We start from the raw sequence: 16,592 nt of genomic DNA, 5'->3' as shown, positions 1-16,592 counted from the left end.
ATATGTAGAATATTTAGTGAGTCACAGAATTCTTTGAATTCATGAGCAGTAAATGCTGTTCCATTATCGCTCACTAAGGTTTTTGGCACTCCAAAACGGCTAAAAATTTCATTAAGCGCACTCACAGTGTTTTTTGCTGTTGGATGTCTAAACTTAAATATTTCTGGCCATTTTGAAAAAGAATCTACAATAATCAAGTAAAAATAACCATTTATAGGTCCCGCATAATCAATATGCAGACGTGACCAGGGTAGGTCCGTCTTTGGCCATGGCGTCGTTTTTACTGGAGGATCTCGAGCTGCTAATTGACATCCTCTGCATGTCTTGACACATTTTTCAACTTCCTTGTCCATACCAGGCCAGTACACATATCCTCTCATAAGGGATTTCATTCTCGAAATGCCCGGATGACCTGTATGAAATTCCTTCAGAATTTTCCTCTGTAACGTTAGTGGAATTACGATCCTCTCACCATACATGAGCACATCTTCACAGATGGAAAAAGGCGTTGTTTGATCTACCTTTTTATTTTTTTTTATCCATCCCAATTGATTTTTCATTTTCTTAATGAAAATGTCATTTACTGCCTCTTTTTTTATTTTTTCGAAAGTTACCGGAAGTTCACGTATCATATTACACATTGAACTTGTACATTCACTTTCGTCTTTAAGCGCAGCAATTACCGTTTCTTCGAAACTTTCGCTTCTTTTAGGGATCAACCGTGATAATGCATCTGCGTGTCCTAACTTTTTTGAGGATACATGTTCCATCTTAAACTGATAGTTTAAGAGGGTTACAGCCCATCGCTGTAATCGATTCGCAGTATGTGTGGGAATGCCTTTCTTTGATCCAAATATGGTAAGTAGGGGTTTATGGTCGGTTTGCAAAATAAAAGATCGTCCATGGAGAAATCTATTGTACTTTGTAATTCCAAATATTATCGACAGCGCCTCTTTTTCAATTTGGCTGTAATTTTTCTCCGCTGCAACCAACGTTCTTGAAGCATGGGCGATAGCTTTTGTCCTACCATCCTCATACTTGTGAAGTAATACAGCGCCAACACCGTAATCACTGGCGTCCGTTGCTAGTATTAGTTCCTTTTCTGGATTGAAATGTGCCAATGCTAAGTCTGACAGTAGACATCTTTTGATATTTTGGAAAGCAGATTCACATTCCTTATTCCAGTTCCATTTAACACCCTTTTTCAGTAACTCGTTAAGAGGAGCTCTTAAATTATGTATGTTAGGGATGTAAATTGCATAGTATTGAACTAATCCCAAAAACGATTTTAATTTTGTCACTGAATCTGGAGCAGGCATCTTTTCAATTGCTTCAGTCCTTTGTGGATCCGGTCTTCGACCCTCTTTGTCGATTATTTGACCTAGATATTTAATTTTTTTCATAAAAAAATCGCATTTTTCTGGGCTCAATTTAAAACCAAATTCCTGTATTCTTTTGAATACTTCTTTTACATGCTTCTTATGATCTTGCAAATTTTCACTTTTAATTAGGATATCGTCAAGGTAGGCCATTGAAAATTCCAACCCTGCCAGCATCGTGTCCATAATTTGCTGGAAAATAGCAGGAGCAACCTTTAATCCAAAAGGAAGCCTCTTTAGCTTAAAAATGCCCTTATGAGTATTTATGCCTAAGTATTTGGAGCATTCATCGCTGATCTTAATTTGCAAGTAAGCATCTGAGAGGTCTATCTTAGAAAAAATTTTTCCTCCGTTAAGCTTAGAGAACAGATCTTCTGCGGACGGAAGGGGATAATTATGGTCCAATAGACAGTCATTTAAACCCGTTGAAAAATCTCCACAGACCCTTATTCTGTTATTTTTTTTCTTTACATACACGGTTGGACTTGCCCAATCTGTGTGGTTAACTTTTTCAATGACTTCCAGTTGTTGAAGTCTATCCAACTCTTTTTCGATTGCGTCCATCGCTGAAAAAGGCACATTCCTTTTAGGTTTGAATACTGGAGTGGCATTTTTCTTTAATTCAAATTTTGCCTCTGTCTTAATACAGAGTCCTAGTCCTTCGGCAAAAACATTGGGAAATTCAGTTTTCAAATCCTTCAGGAAGTCTTCCCTTTGGTTTGCTTTTTCTGCAGTTAAAACGTTACAAAACGAATTTATGGGTTTCTCCCATAAATTAAACAGGACAATCCAATCTACCCCAAACAGGCATGTATTCTTTCCTGGTACGACGTACACTTTGGATTTATGAGTCTGGTTAGCGAATGTCACTTTGCATTTTAATTCTCCCTTGAACTCTAATCTTTTGCCGCACACACTTCACGCCGTCTTTCTGGTTTTCGTTAATTCAGGTCGACCTATCCTTTTCCATATATCTTCATTTATAATACTAATATCTGCACCGCTATCCAGAAGCAATGTAACCAGATGTCCATTTATCCGAACATCAACATATTTCCGTCTTTCGCAGCTTTTTTCTTTATTCATGCGAAGCGTATTTACATTATCGGTCCCTTGTCTTTTCTTCTGGGCACAGTATGTTCCCTTGTGACCTCTGAGACCACATTCATAACATATTTTGTTCCTAAACCAGCAGGTCTTATTGTTGTGTCTTAAACTACCACAACATTTACACTTTAGCTTTGGGTCTTTGTATCCTTTAAGGATCCTGTGTTCTTGGAACCTGGACTTTCTTGTGGTCCCTTGCCTTTTTACTTGCTGCACCTTAAAAATATTTTTCTCTTCAATGCGAGTGTTGTCTTTCTTTATGTTAATCAGACGTTGACACTCTTCAGTGACTTTTTGCAATGTTATGTTAGGATCCGCCTCCATAATTGTTAGGATCCGTGAACGTATATCTTTGTCCCTTGGTGCTGTGAGACCTTGTACAAAAATTAAACATTTAAATTGGTCTGCGGAAATTTCATTCAATTTAAATGATTCGCATAAACAGTTCACAGTGCAAGCATATTCTAGAAGTCTTCAGCTTCTGCCTTCCGAATGTTCAAACATTTGTATCTAGAGTGAAATAGGCTATCCCTTTTATCAAATATTTTCGACAAGGTACTAATTGTTTCCTCGAACGAAACCTCCTCCGGTTTTTTTGGTAGAATTAGATTTGCATACTTGGTGTTTTCATCAGTACCCAGTTTTTGTAGTAGCAGGGTAACTTTTTCCTCATCGGTCCAGTCTAAACATCTTTTCGTAAAAATTGTTTCGTATCTTCTGTAGTATGCAGGGAAAGTAACACCAGTATCCGGGGAGTAACGAAATTCCGTTAGTGAATTTGAAATACCCTCGGCAGAAAAATTAGTCTTCTTCCCGGTCGACGTTAGAATTAGCTTTTCTAAATTCTTTTGCTGTGTCGACATTTGTCGTTGTAGTATGTTTGTTTGTTCTTGTTGTGCCTCTAAAGTTTTTTGTGTTCTTTCTTGTTGTTGTTGCAGCTGTTGCTGTAGCTGTTGTTGTTGAATTTGTTGTTGTTGTTGTTGTTGCGCTAAAAATTGTTGAGTCATTTTTGTCTGTTCCTGGATGCTAAGGGCTAGAGCCTTAGTTAACTCTGCTAATTGTTCCATGTTAGCTTCTAGTACAAAAATGTCTTTTCGAATTCTACACAATAATTCCAAAGAAAAATCGTAAATTTACGTATATCGTAAATTAGTAGCAATATGCAGACACAACACGTTTCAACAAAGTTCATCCATAGTAATTCAACAGGCTTTGTAAAATAATTCTTTTTTTTTTTTTTTTTTTTTTTTTTTTTTCAACAACGTAAGTTCATACACAAAATATTTCTTACTTCCCACGACAAATAGTTCCAATTATTTATATAAAGGCAATAACAAACAATTAATTTTCCAAAAAAAAAAAATATATGGCTGCCGTTCCCACGTGGCATAAAATGGTACAATAGTCGTTGTATTTATATTTTTTCTTTCGAAACTCGTAATCCTTTAGTGTAGTTTCGAATTCAACTTGCGACCATTTTTTTTTTTTTTTTTTTATACTTGTCAAAATAAATATAAATTCCACTTTACCTTGAACATGTTTCTATAATTTCTTGTGAGTTCTTTACGAAGAAAAATCCGTACTTTTCGCTACTTTAGGTAGGAAAAATTTTTAAATTCATTGACGCACGTGGTCAAAAATCCTTGTGTAGTTTGTTTTTTTCGTAAAACAAAAAATCCTTGCATTGTACACAGTCCTTGGTACGGTAATTTATCTCTGTTAAGAGAAAGAACATCCTTTCGTCGCCATTGTTATATTCCTAAATACTTAGGAAATAAAGACAAACGTGAGTTACACCGAGTGGTATGTGTAATGGGGTTTATTTATAATACAGAAACGTAAGGCTGCTCGCCTAAGGTAAATAGAAGTACATAGTAACAAGTATGGGGAAGAAAGTCTGATAATCAACACGTAAGACTATCCGTCTTACTGCGACTGCTTGTCTGCCGCTGTCTGCCGCTGTTTGCCAAACAGTCCAATATATATATACAGTTTGTAACCGGTGTATAGCCAGTTATGTTCCTTCACAACAGAAACAAATGTAGACAGTTCAAGTAGAAGGTAAGTAGCTATGGCTCAAATTTTCTGTGTTTTTTAACCCTTGAACTGCTAAAAAAATTATGTTAAAAACTTGTATAATAAAAATAATTTCATGTAATTTTAGCTGTATTAAAAAGAAGGGCTAAAACATCTCATGATTTATTTTTAATTATTGAACTTTTTAAATTCATTTAAGGCTTAAGCTTAAGGACTCTTAAAAAGAAATTGAAATTCAAGGAATTTGGTTTAATTTGTGTCTAATAACTACGGATGAAATTTAATGCAAATTTTAAATGTTTGAATTTTTGAATTGGAAGTTGTACATATATTACACTACTTAAAACTTTTTAAAATACTAAAAAATACCCTTGAAATTTGGGAAATAGTTATAAATCGATGTTTAATAATTATTGTAAAAATCCGAATTTTCACTTTTGCGAAAATTCGGATATCTATCCTCCTCTTTTGTTCTTTTGCATAAAACTAAATGAAACTAAACATAGCTCACATTACCACCCTTACACAGCTTTGTTATAAAATTCAAATTCATTGGTTAATTTATATGGCAGTGAATCTTATGCATAGATATATATAAACATATACAGGGTGAAATGATAAATTTGTCACCTTAAAGAAAACAACACTACAAGTTTATTTTAAAACTTTTATTGAAAAATCAATTTTTTAAAAAATTCCATTTTCAACCCAAACAAGGCACAGTGCCACTGATGTGGGGGGAGGGGGGCTACTATCGGGGACATAAGTTGCAGGGGCATTATGGAGGGAGATGAGCAGCAAGATGTCTGTTCACATTACACTTGAACTTCTGCATGTCAGTACAGTTGGGAAAGCAGAATCCCGGAAGAGAGTTCCAAAGTTTAGCAGTTCTAGGGAAGAAACTATTGGAGTAGAGGGCTGTCTTACATCTAAAGAACTCTACCGCTTCCTGCTTGTCAGGGGTATTTATGTCGAGGGGTACAAGTGCTTGTAGTTTATTGGAGCATCTACCATTAAAATACTTATGACAACCTTCCTAGAACTGGTGACTCAAACATATTACTGATTTGCAATTCAGGTAATTTGATTATGTAGTAGAGCTGACATGTATTCACTGTAGCCACCTTCAGCTGCAATCTCTGCCTCGATATGGATTTTCTTTTCCACAGGAGCTCGATGGATAGCAGCGATCAGGCTGACCTTGGTGTTATGGGAGGTTATGTTGATGTTCTCGACGTATGATCAAACGAAGTAGTCCAGCGGGTTCTGGTTGAGGGAGGTGGAGACTAGTGAGTAAAGGATACAAACTCATAGCACTCCTTCTGAAGACAAGCCTCGGTCTGTTTGAATTTGTGGGCCAGCAGCGAGTCCTGCTGCCACACTCAGGGTCTTGGATTAAACATACAATAATTTATACATATTATTAATTAAAATATTCGAATTGTTAAAAGTTCTGTATAGGTTTTTATAAATGTTGCTTCAATTATTTTTTTTTCCTTTATTAAACCACTAGCTGGGGTGCCTGGCGTTGCCCTGGTGTTTGGAGGTGTGTGATGAGCTGAAAAAATAAAGTGGTAGTAGGCAGGCAGACAGGCTCAAACCCGTAACGCAAAAGTGGAAAAGAAAGTGAAAGAAAACCTGACATCTTACCGCTACGCTATGACGCGACAGGAAGTGAAAAAGCATTCAAATTTAGCGACGTCAATCAAAAAGTTAGCTTGCAGAAATGGATAGTTTAGTGAATGAGTTCACGCAGGCACAGAAATTAAGTCTGGCTGCAGAAGCTTCCCATTTTCTGTCTGTTTTATATTTATTTGTTTCCCCACGATGTTGGGGAAACCCAGCTCCCTCCAAAAAGGGAGCATTCTGGCAGTGTCCACATGAATAACAATTGTCTGAAATGAAGAGTTTCCTCCACATTGATCAAAACTGATTGCCTTTCTGGACGTCGTGACCAGAAGGCCAGGCTGTGTGATTTGCTTCGATCAGTTTTGCTTCATTTATACAAGAAATTTTTAAAACGACTCAATCAAAATAAAGATAGATACGACGTCCATTTTGAATCTGAGATATTATATTCTAAAAAGTATAAGGAAACTTCTCCAAATAATAACCTTGTCGATAACCCCCACCAAAAAGCCTTTCTTGGACATACAAAAACATGCACGCCCGTTTTGCCTTTTATTTATTATCTAATTAGCGGGAGTACCTGGCGTTGCCCGGGTGTTTTGAAGTGTAAAAGAAAAAAAAAGTTTTGGTAGGTAGATAAGCTTGAACCTGAACCCTCGAGGTTAATAGGCTGATGACTTACTGCCATGCTATGCTGGCAGAGAACTGAAAATGTGTGTAATGAAACGATTAAAAAGTCAAACAATTAAAAAGTGATGTGAAGGTTGCGTCAATTAAATGAGGTCAACCATCATACCATAGGGAATGAAACGCACTTAACTTTGGCCAGTTTCTGCGTATGTTGTTTACTTCCCCCAAGATGTTTGGGAAAACCAGCTCCCCATTTAAAGGAGAGTGTCGTAATGAATAGCAGTTGTCTGATATGACGAATTTTGGCTGCATTGATCAAACTTTGTTGCTTTCTGGACGCCCCAAGCATGAGTGTCAGGGAGGCTAATTTTGCTACGGTTCAGTTTCGCTTATATATGACAAAGCCAAAGAAACACGGAGAGTAAAAAATATTGTGAAAATAGTGTGTAAAAGTCACCTAAATAAAAGATACACACCACTCCTTTTCGTAATTCGTACATATTATAATCTAGGTATCATATAAAAAGTTATAAGAATGAGCGAGCAAACCTAGAAGCAACTGGAAAAAAGCCTTTGGCGGACATACAGAAAAAATGCACACAAACGCATATATTTTCACTTTTATATATAAAGAAGATGGTCATAAAAACTGTTAGCAATAGACAGAGGCTATTACACTTATTAGATAATGCATAAAACTTAGGAATATCACGATAGCAAACACCAGTGTGATTATGCAGAGGATCTATGTATACCATCGCAGGTTTGGGCTGGTATTTAAGCATTGTGGTGGGCAAGAACCATGAAATAATATGTAGGCAACGAATAGACAACTAGTCTAATCCAAGCAGATCATATAGTCCAGAAGTAACAGGTTGCAGCAGGGAATATGTAGTATATATCTGATAGTACGACGTTGTAGACGTTCTTGAGATCTTTTATAGGGCATCATATGATGAACATTAATAAAAATGTTACCATCAAATCTCCTGTTTAAAATTTTTGCTTTAGATCATTTTTAAATCTATATAATTTCATATAAATTATCTTTTATTAATTGTAGTTGACATCTGCTCAAGAATTAAATCCACAATCACAACAGAATACAGTCTCAGATTTCCACACAGAAAATTTTCAACAGGTCACAGCCCAGCACCAAATACAGCCGACCATTCGTCAAACACTTGACGCCCTTACCCTTCGTACTGCTACAGTAGAGACTCGACCAGCTAGCAGTGATGCCCTGGAGCCGTCTCTATCTTTGGTCTACTCACAGTCAAATCTGTCACGGTTTGCTATGATTGAGACGATTACTGCCCAGGCTGGGACAAATAGCCAATCTCTGGCCTCTTTAATACGTGATGGAAATATCCAATCATTTCCTTTGCTTCAGCTTTCAAGCAGTGCTAACCCAACTCAGACTACCAGCGATCCAATTCCAACCATTGACCTAAACAGAATTCCAAACTCCGTCTCGCTTAACTTTGATCCAAATAATTTACCAGAGCATCAACAGGCACAACCTGAAGAACGAAGTGGTGAAACGTATACGATTCCTCATGAGTCGTCTTCTAAGTCTGAAAACGAAGTTTTGAGTGAGATTACCAAATCAAATCTGGACGCAAAAGACTCCTTCATTTTTTCCTCTTCTGATAACCAACCTTCTCTTTTCTCTTTCCCTGCTCCGGGCAACACTATATCGTTTGAGGATACGTGTGGCCCGGATGAGCTCATTCATCGATCTAATCCTTCCGGTCTTTTCCGACCCATCGGTTCTGACGACGATCAAGACAAGTTACTCTCCGAATTTGCTTGCAATATCTCGTTGAAAACTATGGACTCGATTTTGCTTCCTGAGTCAGGCATAGTCTACTCAAGGAGCTCGTCGTTGATCGAGCTGGAGAAAAACCAGAAAAACGGAGAGGACCACAAATTACAACGGTCAAAAAGTGAAGACCACACATTTATGCGCCCCCAGAATCGAAATGATGACATCCTCTACCGACCGCGCAGCCGGAACGAAGATCCTATCAGTGGGAAATGGCGAAGCCACATCAGCGAGGAGCTTTTATCGAAGACCGAAGGTGCTGGAATCTTCCGAAACCCCAATCTCGGAACGAGTCCTGTTCGTACCAAACGAAAACATCGGCCAGCTCCCTTGATCATACCGCCGTATGCGAGCAATAGTGGATTCCAGAGCCGACTACGATCCCCAAGGATACGAGATGGGAATGAAGTCCGTACAGTTTCGCCACCCCCGTACACACCTCCTCCCATGCTGAGTCCTGTTCGAAGTGGACCTGGTCTGTTTTGTAACATTCCCACACCCTACAGATCAGCGTCCCCTCGGTTGACGCCCAGTATAACTGCACGCATGCCGATAATGAGCAGGAGGAGTAAGTATTGCATATTGTTATTATTATTTGTTAAATCGCACCTTAAAAGTTTACCTTTGTATTTTGTGTCGATGTGTTCCGTTATATACTTGTTTTTCTTTGTTATGCCCATAACATTACTTTCTTTTCCCTCTCTTCTGCATTTCACTCTCTAACATAACTGGAAGAAACTGAAATTTTGGAACAATTCTCTCACAATTACATATGATTTAATACATGATGATTTAATTTCCAGAACTGCCTTAGGAGAGGGGGGGTACTAAGAGATACAATAGCCTCAAGATAAAACTGATAAAACCTGAAAGAAAATGAAATGTATTATTGATATTGAAATATTATAATTGAGAAATTATTTACTTTTAATTTTTATTTATATAATTTTACTAGCATGGGTGCCCGGCGTTGCCTGGGTGTTTGGAGGTGTGTGTTGAGTAAAAAAAAAAAAAAGTGGTGGTAGGAAGGCAGGCTCGAACCTGTACCGCGAAGGAGAAAAAGAACGGGAAAAAAACGTGACGTCTTTGCTGTTACGACCACCGCCAAACCGGAAGTGATGTAGGTTTAAATTAAGGCTAGACAATCGAAAAGAGGGGATGACTTTCGAAAATATTGGCAAAAAAAAGCGACCCCCTCCCTGTAGAAAAGTGCCCAGTCGAGGGTGAAGAAAATAATGTTTTTAGCCAATTTTTCAGTATTTTTCGTCTGAAGGATCGAGCTTCAAAACGATCTTGTGAAAATCCGTCGCCTCTTTTGAAAGTTTTAGGCAAACATGCAACCATACATACATATGTATATTGGTAGCTCAAATTTTCGAGTGAAACCGATTAAAATGCTTGCCCTATGTCTGAATTCACTTTATGTAAAATTTCAAATGTTTAGACCAGAAATTGTCTGAGTAATTTAGTAGAGACCACAGAGGTCAAATTTTTTTAAACTTTGACCTCTATTATGACCCCTTAACATTTATTGTTTTGGGCTCTAATCAAGTTATTAAGTTACATCCATGTCCAAGGAACCTATATCTAAAATTTCAATTGTTTATACCCAACATTGGCGGAGGGGTTTGGTAGAGCTCTCAAAGGTCAAATCGTTGAACTTTGACCCCTTAACAGCCAAATTTCTGGTCGAAAACCGATTATAAAGATTTCCACAAATCTCCATACCCTGTATATCAAATTTCAAGTCTGTAGACTGAAAATTGACAGAGTTATTGTGTAGGGAAATGTACACACACACACACACACACACACACACAATATCACTTTTATAGATATACTAGCATAGGTGCCCGGCGTTGCCCGGGTGTTTGGAGATGTATGCTGAGCAACAAAAAAAAAAGTTGTCAATTTTTTTAAACTTTGACCCCTATTATGACCCCTTAAAATTTATTGTTTTGGGCTCAAATTAAGTTGTTAAGTTAGATCCAAGTCCAAGGAACCTATATCTAAAATTTCAAGTGTTTAGACCCAAATTGTTTGCAGAGTTTGGTAGAGTTCTCAAAGGTCAAATTGTTGAACTTTGACCCCTTAATCGCCAAATTTCTGGCCGAAAACCAATCACATCGATTTTCCCAAATCTCAGTACCCTGTATATCAAATTTCGAGTCTGTAGACTTAACATTGACAGAGTTATTGTGTAGGGAAATGTAGATACACAGACAGACAGATACACAGACGCGTTCACTTTTATAAATATATATATATAGATAGATAGATAGATAGATAGATAGATAGATACAATAGCAGTTCCGCCCGGCTTTGCTCAATAAATAGAAAAAAGGGCTTTTAATATGAATATCAATACACACAAAAGAAAAACGAATTTATAGGAGTATAGATAGATAGATTTATATATATACACACGATATATACTAGCCGACCCGTGTTTCAGCATTACCCGAAGAGATATAAAAGGATGTTAACTGATTAAATTGCTAAATTTTAATGTTTGTTTATTTTATTGTTTAAAAATTTGTTTTTATGTTTGCACCTACATATGCATTGCCTAATGGGAAATTAATTGGCCACAAAATATATTTTTCTTTATCTCATCAATTATTGAAATTGTATTTTTTTTCTGAAATGATCAAAAATGAAAAAAAAGTCATACATGTTCTAGATGATTAAAATGAAACTGCCACCCCCGAGTTTTCTTTTAAATGAACAATAAGCCTATCCCCCAGTTTCATCGCCCTAAAAAAGGTTAAGTCTTGTAAATAGTATTTTAAATTTCTGAAAGTATTCGATTTTTGTTATCTTTAATATTTTCTTGTTTGAGAATTTCTCCTAAACTGAGGCAATTATACATTTTTCCAGAATACGTATTTTAAAACGTTAAATGTATTTGATTTTTGTTATCTCTAATATTTCCTTGTTTAAGAATTCCTCTTAGACTGAGGTAATGATAAATTTGTTCAGAATAAATTTCTTGAAATGCTGAATGTGTTCAGTATTATGTTTGTATCATTGACACTTTAAAACAATGTTCATGTCGTAGCTAGTTTTAAGATGCAGATATACACGTGTTTTTAATAAATCTGGTAAAAATCAACCAATAGTCAGATTTTCATGAATGTTTCAATACTTATTCAATTTTGGATGGATGTATAGGAAAAATACCATTGTTATCAAATATATATTATTGTATGTGATATGTAAAGTTAGTGATAGGATAAGTATTTTTTTATTTTACTATTTTTGTAAGGAATGAAGGACCAATAACAACCGAAAACTAATTTGTTTCTCATGGGTCGATTAAAAGAACGTTGGACAAATTCTAATTTTGAAATAAGACAAAATTTGAAAATAGTTTCAGAACGCTAAAAGTATACAGATTTGCAGAAAATAAAATTTTAATGTGTTTAGTAAAAGTTATTTATCATATATATATATATATATATATATATATATATATTCATTTTTTGACTGTTAACTATGCTATTTGACTATTTTTTAAATTATTTTTTGATGTTAACTCAGCATGTTTATATATTTAAAATTTTTTAGCAAAAAGATTTTAAGAAATTTCATTTTCAATATTATAATGTACTTTTAAAAGCAAATTTAATCTTGAAATTAAATAAATAGTAAAAATTTAAGCAATTCTTTATAACTTTTATATCATGTTTATTTAAGAATTCATTTAAACATTTATTTGATTTACATTTCTGTTTTGTGTTCATTTTATTTATGGATTCATTTAAGCATTCATTTTATTTGTAACTTTTTAAACATTCGTTTTATTTAAGGATAAATTTGTAAGCATTCACTTTATTTAAGAATAATTTTTAAGCATATATTTGAATCATTTTATTTAGGAATATATTTGAATCATTTTATTTAGGAATATATTTGAATCATTTTATTTAGAAATATATTTGAATCATTTTATTTAGAAATATATTTTAATCATTTTATTTAGGAATATATTTTAATCATTTTATTTAGGAATATATTTGAATCATTTTATTTAGGAATATATTTGAATCATTTTATTTAGAAATATATTTGAATCATTTTATTTAGAAATATATTTGAATCATTTTATTTAGGAATATATTTTTAAACATTCGTTTTGATTTTAGTATTAATTTAGTTATTCATTTCATTTAAGTGTTTATTTCAGAATTAATGTTATTCAATCATTCAGTGCATTAAAATCAAACCATTTGTATCAATTTTTTAGCCAGCATTGGCCCCTCCCCACAAGAATCTCCTGTCATCGCCGAAGAAACCCCAGAGCCTGAGGCAATTCCAGAAACTGATATACAACCGTAAGTTGAAGGAAAAAAAAAATCATCATCATCACCACCACCACCATCATCATCAAGAACATTTTTTAAATGCCAGGATTTATTTTTATTATATTTGGATCTTTTGTCTTTCTCTCACTATTTCAAATTGTTTTGTATTTATTAATTTAAGGCATATTCTTAAACAGCACATCTGCATGAACAAAGGAAGATGACTGTTTTTTCTAACTATAATATTCCTGCAAAACTTGTTTTGATCATAACTAAAACTCTGATGAAATCTTAACTAACTTTTAACTAGACACTGCTCAATTGTTGAACTGTCTCAATGTATTTATTACAAAATCTTTTAGTTTAAATAAAATAAGAAAAGACTTCAATCCGTTAATGTTTATTGAATTTTATTTCAAGCAACACATTGTTAACAACAATCCAAAACTGTTTTACTGAATTAATTAGATTTTTTGCATTATGCAAAATAGAAATCTCTAAAATCGTATCCATTCATCTTGTGATACATGGATGAGCTTATTATTATTTGGATTATTCGGACTACTGTTCTCATCTTAAGTGTTATTCATGCAATGTTTAGGCTGATGTAACCTCCAACCTTCTTCAGATGTATATTGTTGAACTCTGGAATATTTTTGTCAGACTCAGGAATTGGCACGGAATCAAGCTCTCGTTCTGCCAGTCATGATTGAGTAAAAAAGCCTCAAGTAATTTGTAATTGTATTCTTTGTATCACAGGATTTAATCTTCAACCTCCAGAAGAGCGTTGCTTAGAACTGACTTTTAACTAGTACTTTATCGGTTATTCTAGTATGAATTTTCGGAGCCTTAAATTTATTCTTGTTTTTAGATGTATAACCTTATTACTTATCACTATAGATCTCTACTAATTACTGCATATATATAACTACTTCATTTACTCACATAAAATTAATATATGAAAGTATAGATTTATGCATAAACTTTAAGTATTTACTTCAAAAGTGCTCAATACGTAGGTAGAGCAAGTTAGTAATTTATAAAATATATATGGCGATTAAGCTACACTGAATATTCCACGTTTCATCCACTATAGGATTCGTCACTCCCTTAAACAAAATCTTCAATAAAAATACCTTGAAGTTATCTTACAGTTGTTGCGAAAATTTAGAGATAATAATTAAAGTACATAATAACAAAATACTAAATAAAAACAACGTAAATGACAACAAAATAAACAATAAAAAAAGTAGACACCATGACAAAAATAAAACCAACGCTAGCAGAAATAATAATAATAATAACAATAATAATAACAAACTAACCCCGGACAAGAACAACCATACCATAAATAAAAATAATAATAACGAACAAGATAAATGCAACTGTTGACACCGCACACTTTGCCCAGTTCAAAATAAATGTCTAACAAAAAGCGTAGTTTATCAAGCAACAATATTTGCAAAAGAAAACCCAAATAACAAGAAATATTACGTAGGCATGACTTCCTTAGATTTCAAAACCCGATACTATGACCACAAAAGTACATTCAAAAATAAAAAACACCGTATAAAAACAACACTAGCGAATAAATACTGGGAACTCAAAGAAAGCGGACATTCGCCGGTAGTCGAATGGAAAATAATAAGACAAGCTACCACGTGCAGACATTTAGATGACCCATGTAAATTATGCCTCCATGAAAAATTTGCTATCCTGTACTTTAAAGAACCCCAAAATCTATTAAACTGTAGACGAGAAATAGCAAACAATTGTGTTCACAAAATAAAACTTACTCTAGGATAGCGATACAAAATAGCTTTAAAACTAACAAAAACAATAGAAAACAAACAAATAAATAAATTAAATAAACATGAATATACATAAACGACCACACACATATATATATATATATATATATATATATATATATATATGTATGTATGTGTGCATGTATGTGTGTACACATATGTATATTTATATATTAAAAAAAAAAAATAAAAGAGCAGAAATGAGGAAAATCGTCTGCCTTAAACCACTAACCTAGTTCTAAAACAGATCCTTTGTTCGATAAAATGCATGCCCATTGGCTGATAGGAAGGGGCGCGGTGGATACTAGAAAGCTGATTGGCTAACTAAAATCCTCAACATATATAAAAAAGAGAAACAACCACAGAATTCGCGCATAAGCCTGACGAATCCTATAGTGGATGAAACGCTGAATATTCAGTGTAGCTTAATCGCGATATATATTTTATAAATTACTATATATATATATATATATATATATATATATATATATATATTTTCTGTGGAAATATTCTTTATTCACTTATATTTCCTTTTTATATATACCAGTCTTTACTGAATAAGCTCAATGTAATTACAGAGCAACATAATGAATGAATGACAAAAGTCCATATTCCAAATTTCATGATGTTGACCATCTTACAATTTATTCCTTTAATTCACTTGACAAAATTGACAATTGAAAAAATAGATTCACTGATGGATATAATAATTAAGTGATTAATTTTGTGCTATGAAATAGATACTGTCAACTGAATTAAAGAAATAAATTGTAAGATGGTCAGCATCATGAAATTTGGAATGTAGACTTTTATCATTCATTCATTCATTATATATATATATATATAATACTATACTAATTATTAAATACCTACAGACACTAGTGTTTCATCCTTTTGGAATCATTAGTGCAGGGAGTCATGATTACTGCCGGTCGGGAGGTTCACACCAAGTAATCTTTGACTCCATTAGCAAGGACCAAACCCACATGGCCACCGTCAACCACGAGGAATATTGTTGAAATTTAAACATTTATTTTTGAATGTCATAATGTCTGTCAGAGTGATCTAATATATATATATATATATATACTTGTTTATTGTTATATAAACATGCTCACATCCCGCTGCTACAAATAGCCACTTGTTTCAATCAAACAACAGATATCATCAGGCAGCGACTTGACTATTCAAAAGTTCAATGAATAATGGATTTTTATTTTAGGTAGGAACTCTTTAGAAGTTGGAGTTAAAAAACTTAAAACACAGGACTTTAATTAAATAAAAAAGTAAAAAGGGAGAGGCAATTTAAATAAAGTTAAAAAATTACAATGGGGAGAGAGTGATTGAGAAGAGAAAAAAAGGAATAGAGACAGAAATAGAGAAAGAAAATATAGAGAAAACAAAATAGAGAGAAAAAAAGAAGAGAGAAAATATATATATATATATATACATATACATATACACATATATACATATATATATATATATATATATATATATATATATATATATATACATATATACACATACATACACATACATACATATACACATATATACATGATATGGAGAAGAAAAAAAGAAGAGAAAAAAGAAATAAATGGTTATAATAAAGAGAATAAGAACTAGAAGGAAAAGGAAAGAATAATGAGATCTAGTTAAATAGGGAAAGAGAGAAAGTAAGAATTTGACAGTATATAGAAAAAGAAAAAGAAAAAAACCTGCGTGTCAACCAATTTATGAACAATTATACAATTCAGTAATGAAACATATTATTACAAATACAAACAGAAGATACAATCCAAGCGTCAGAAATGAACGTGTCAAAAAAGGCAGTGAATGTATTCGGCTAGCATATTTATCC

The 16,592-nt window shown here is 33.8% G+C and overlaps 1 protein-coding gene across 3 annotated transcripts in view; it reads left to right on the top strand.

Moving 5' to 3' along the window:
• LOC145277588 (uncharacterized) overlaps positions 1-16,592 on the top strand; it is a 176,595-nt gene that overhangs the window by 133,457 nt on the left and 26,546 nt on the right. For all 3 annotated transcript variants that reach the window (XM_080129102.1, XM_080129101.1, XM_080129099.1), the window contains 2 exons: positions 7,846-9,178; positions 12,860-12,947. In XM_080129102.1, coding sequence (XP_079985228.1) covers positions 7,846-9,178; positions 12,860-12,947 — 1,421 coding nt within the window. The remainder of the gene's footprint in view (positions 1-7,845; positions 9,179-12,859; positions 12,948-16,592) is intronic.

Source organism: Euprymna scolopes, chromosome 6 (genome assembly GCF_053919585.1).
Source record: "Euprymna scolopes isolate OS-2025 chromosome 6, ASM5391958v1, whole genome shotgun sequence".
Lineage (NCBI taxonomy): Eukaryota > Metazoa > Mollusca > Cephalopoda > Sepiida > Sepiolidae > Euprymna > Euprymna scolopes.
This window is presented reverse-complemented; position numbering and strand designations above follow the sequence as displayed.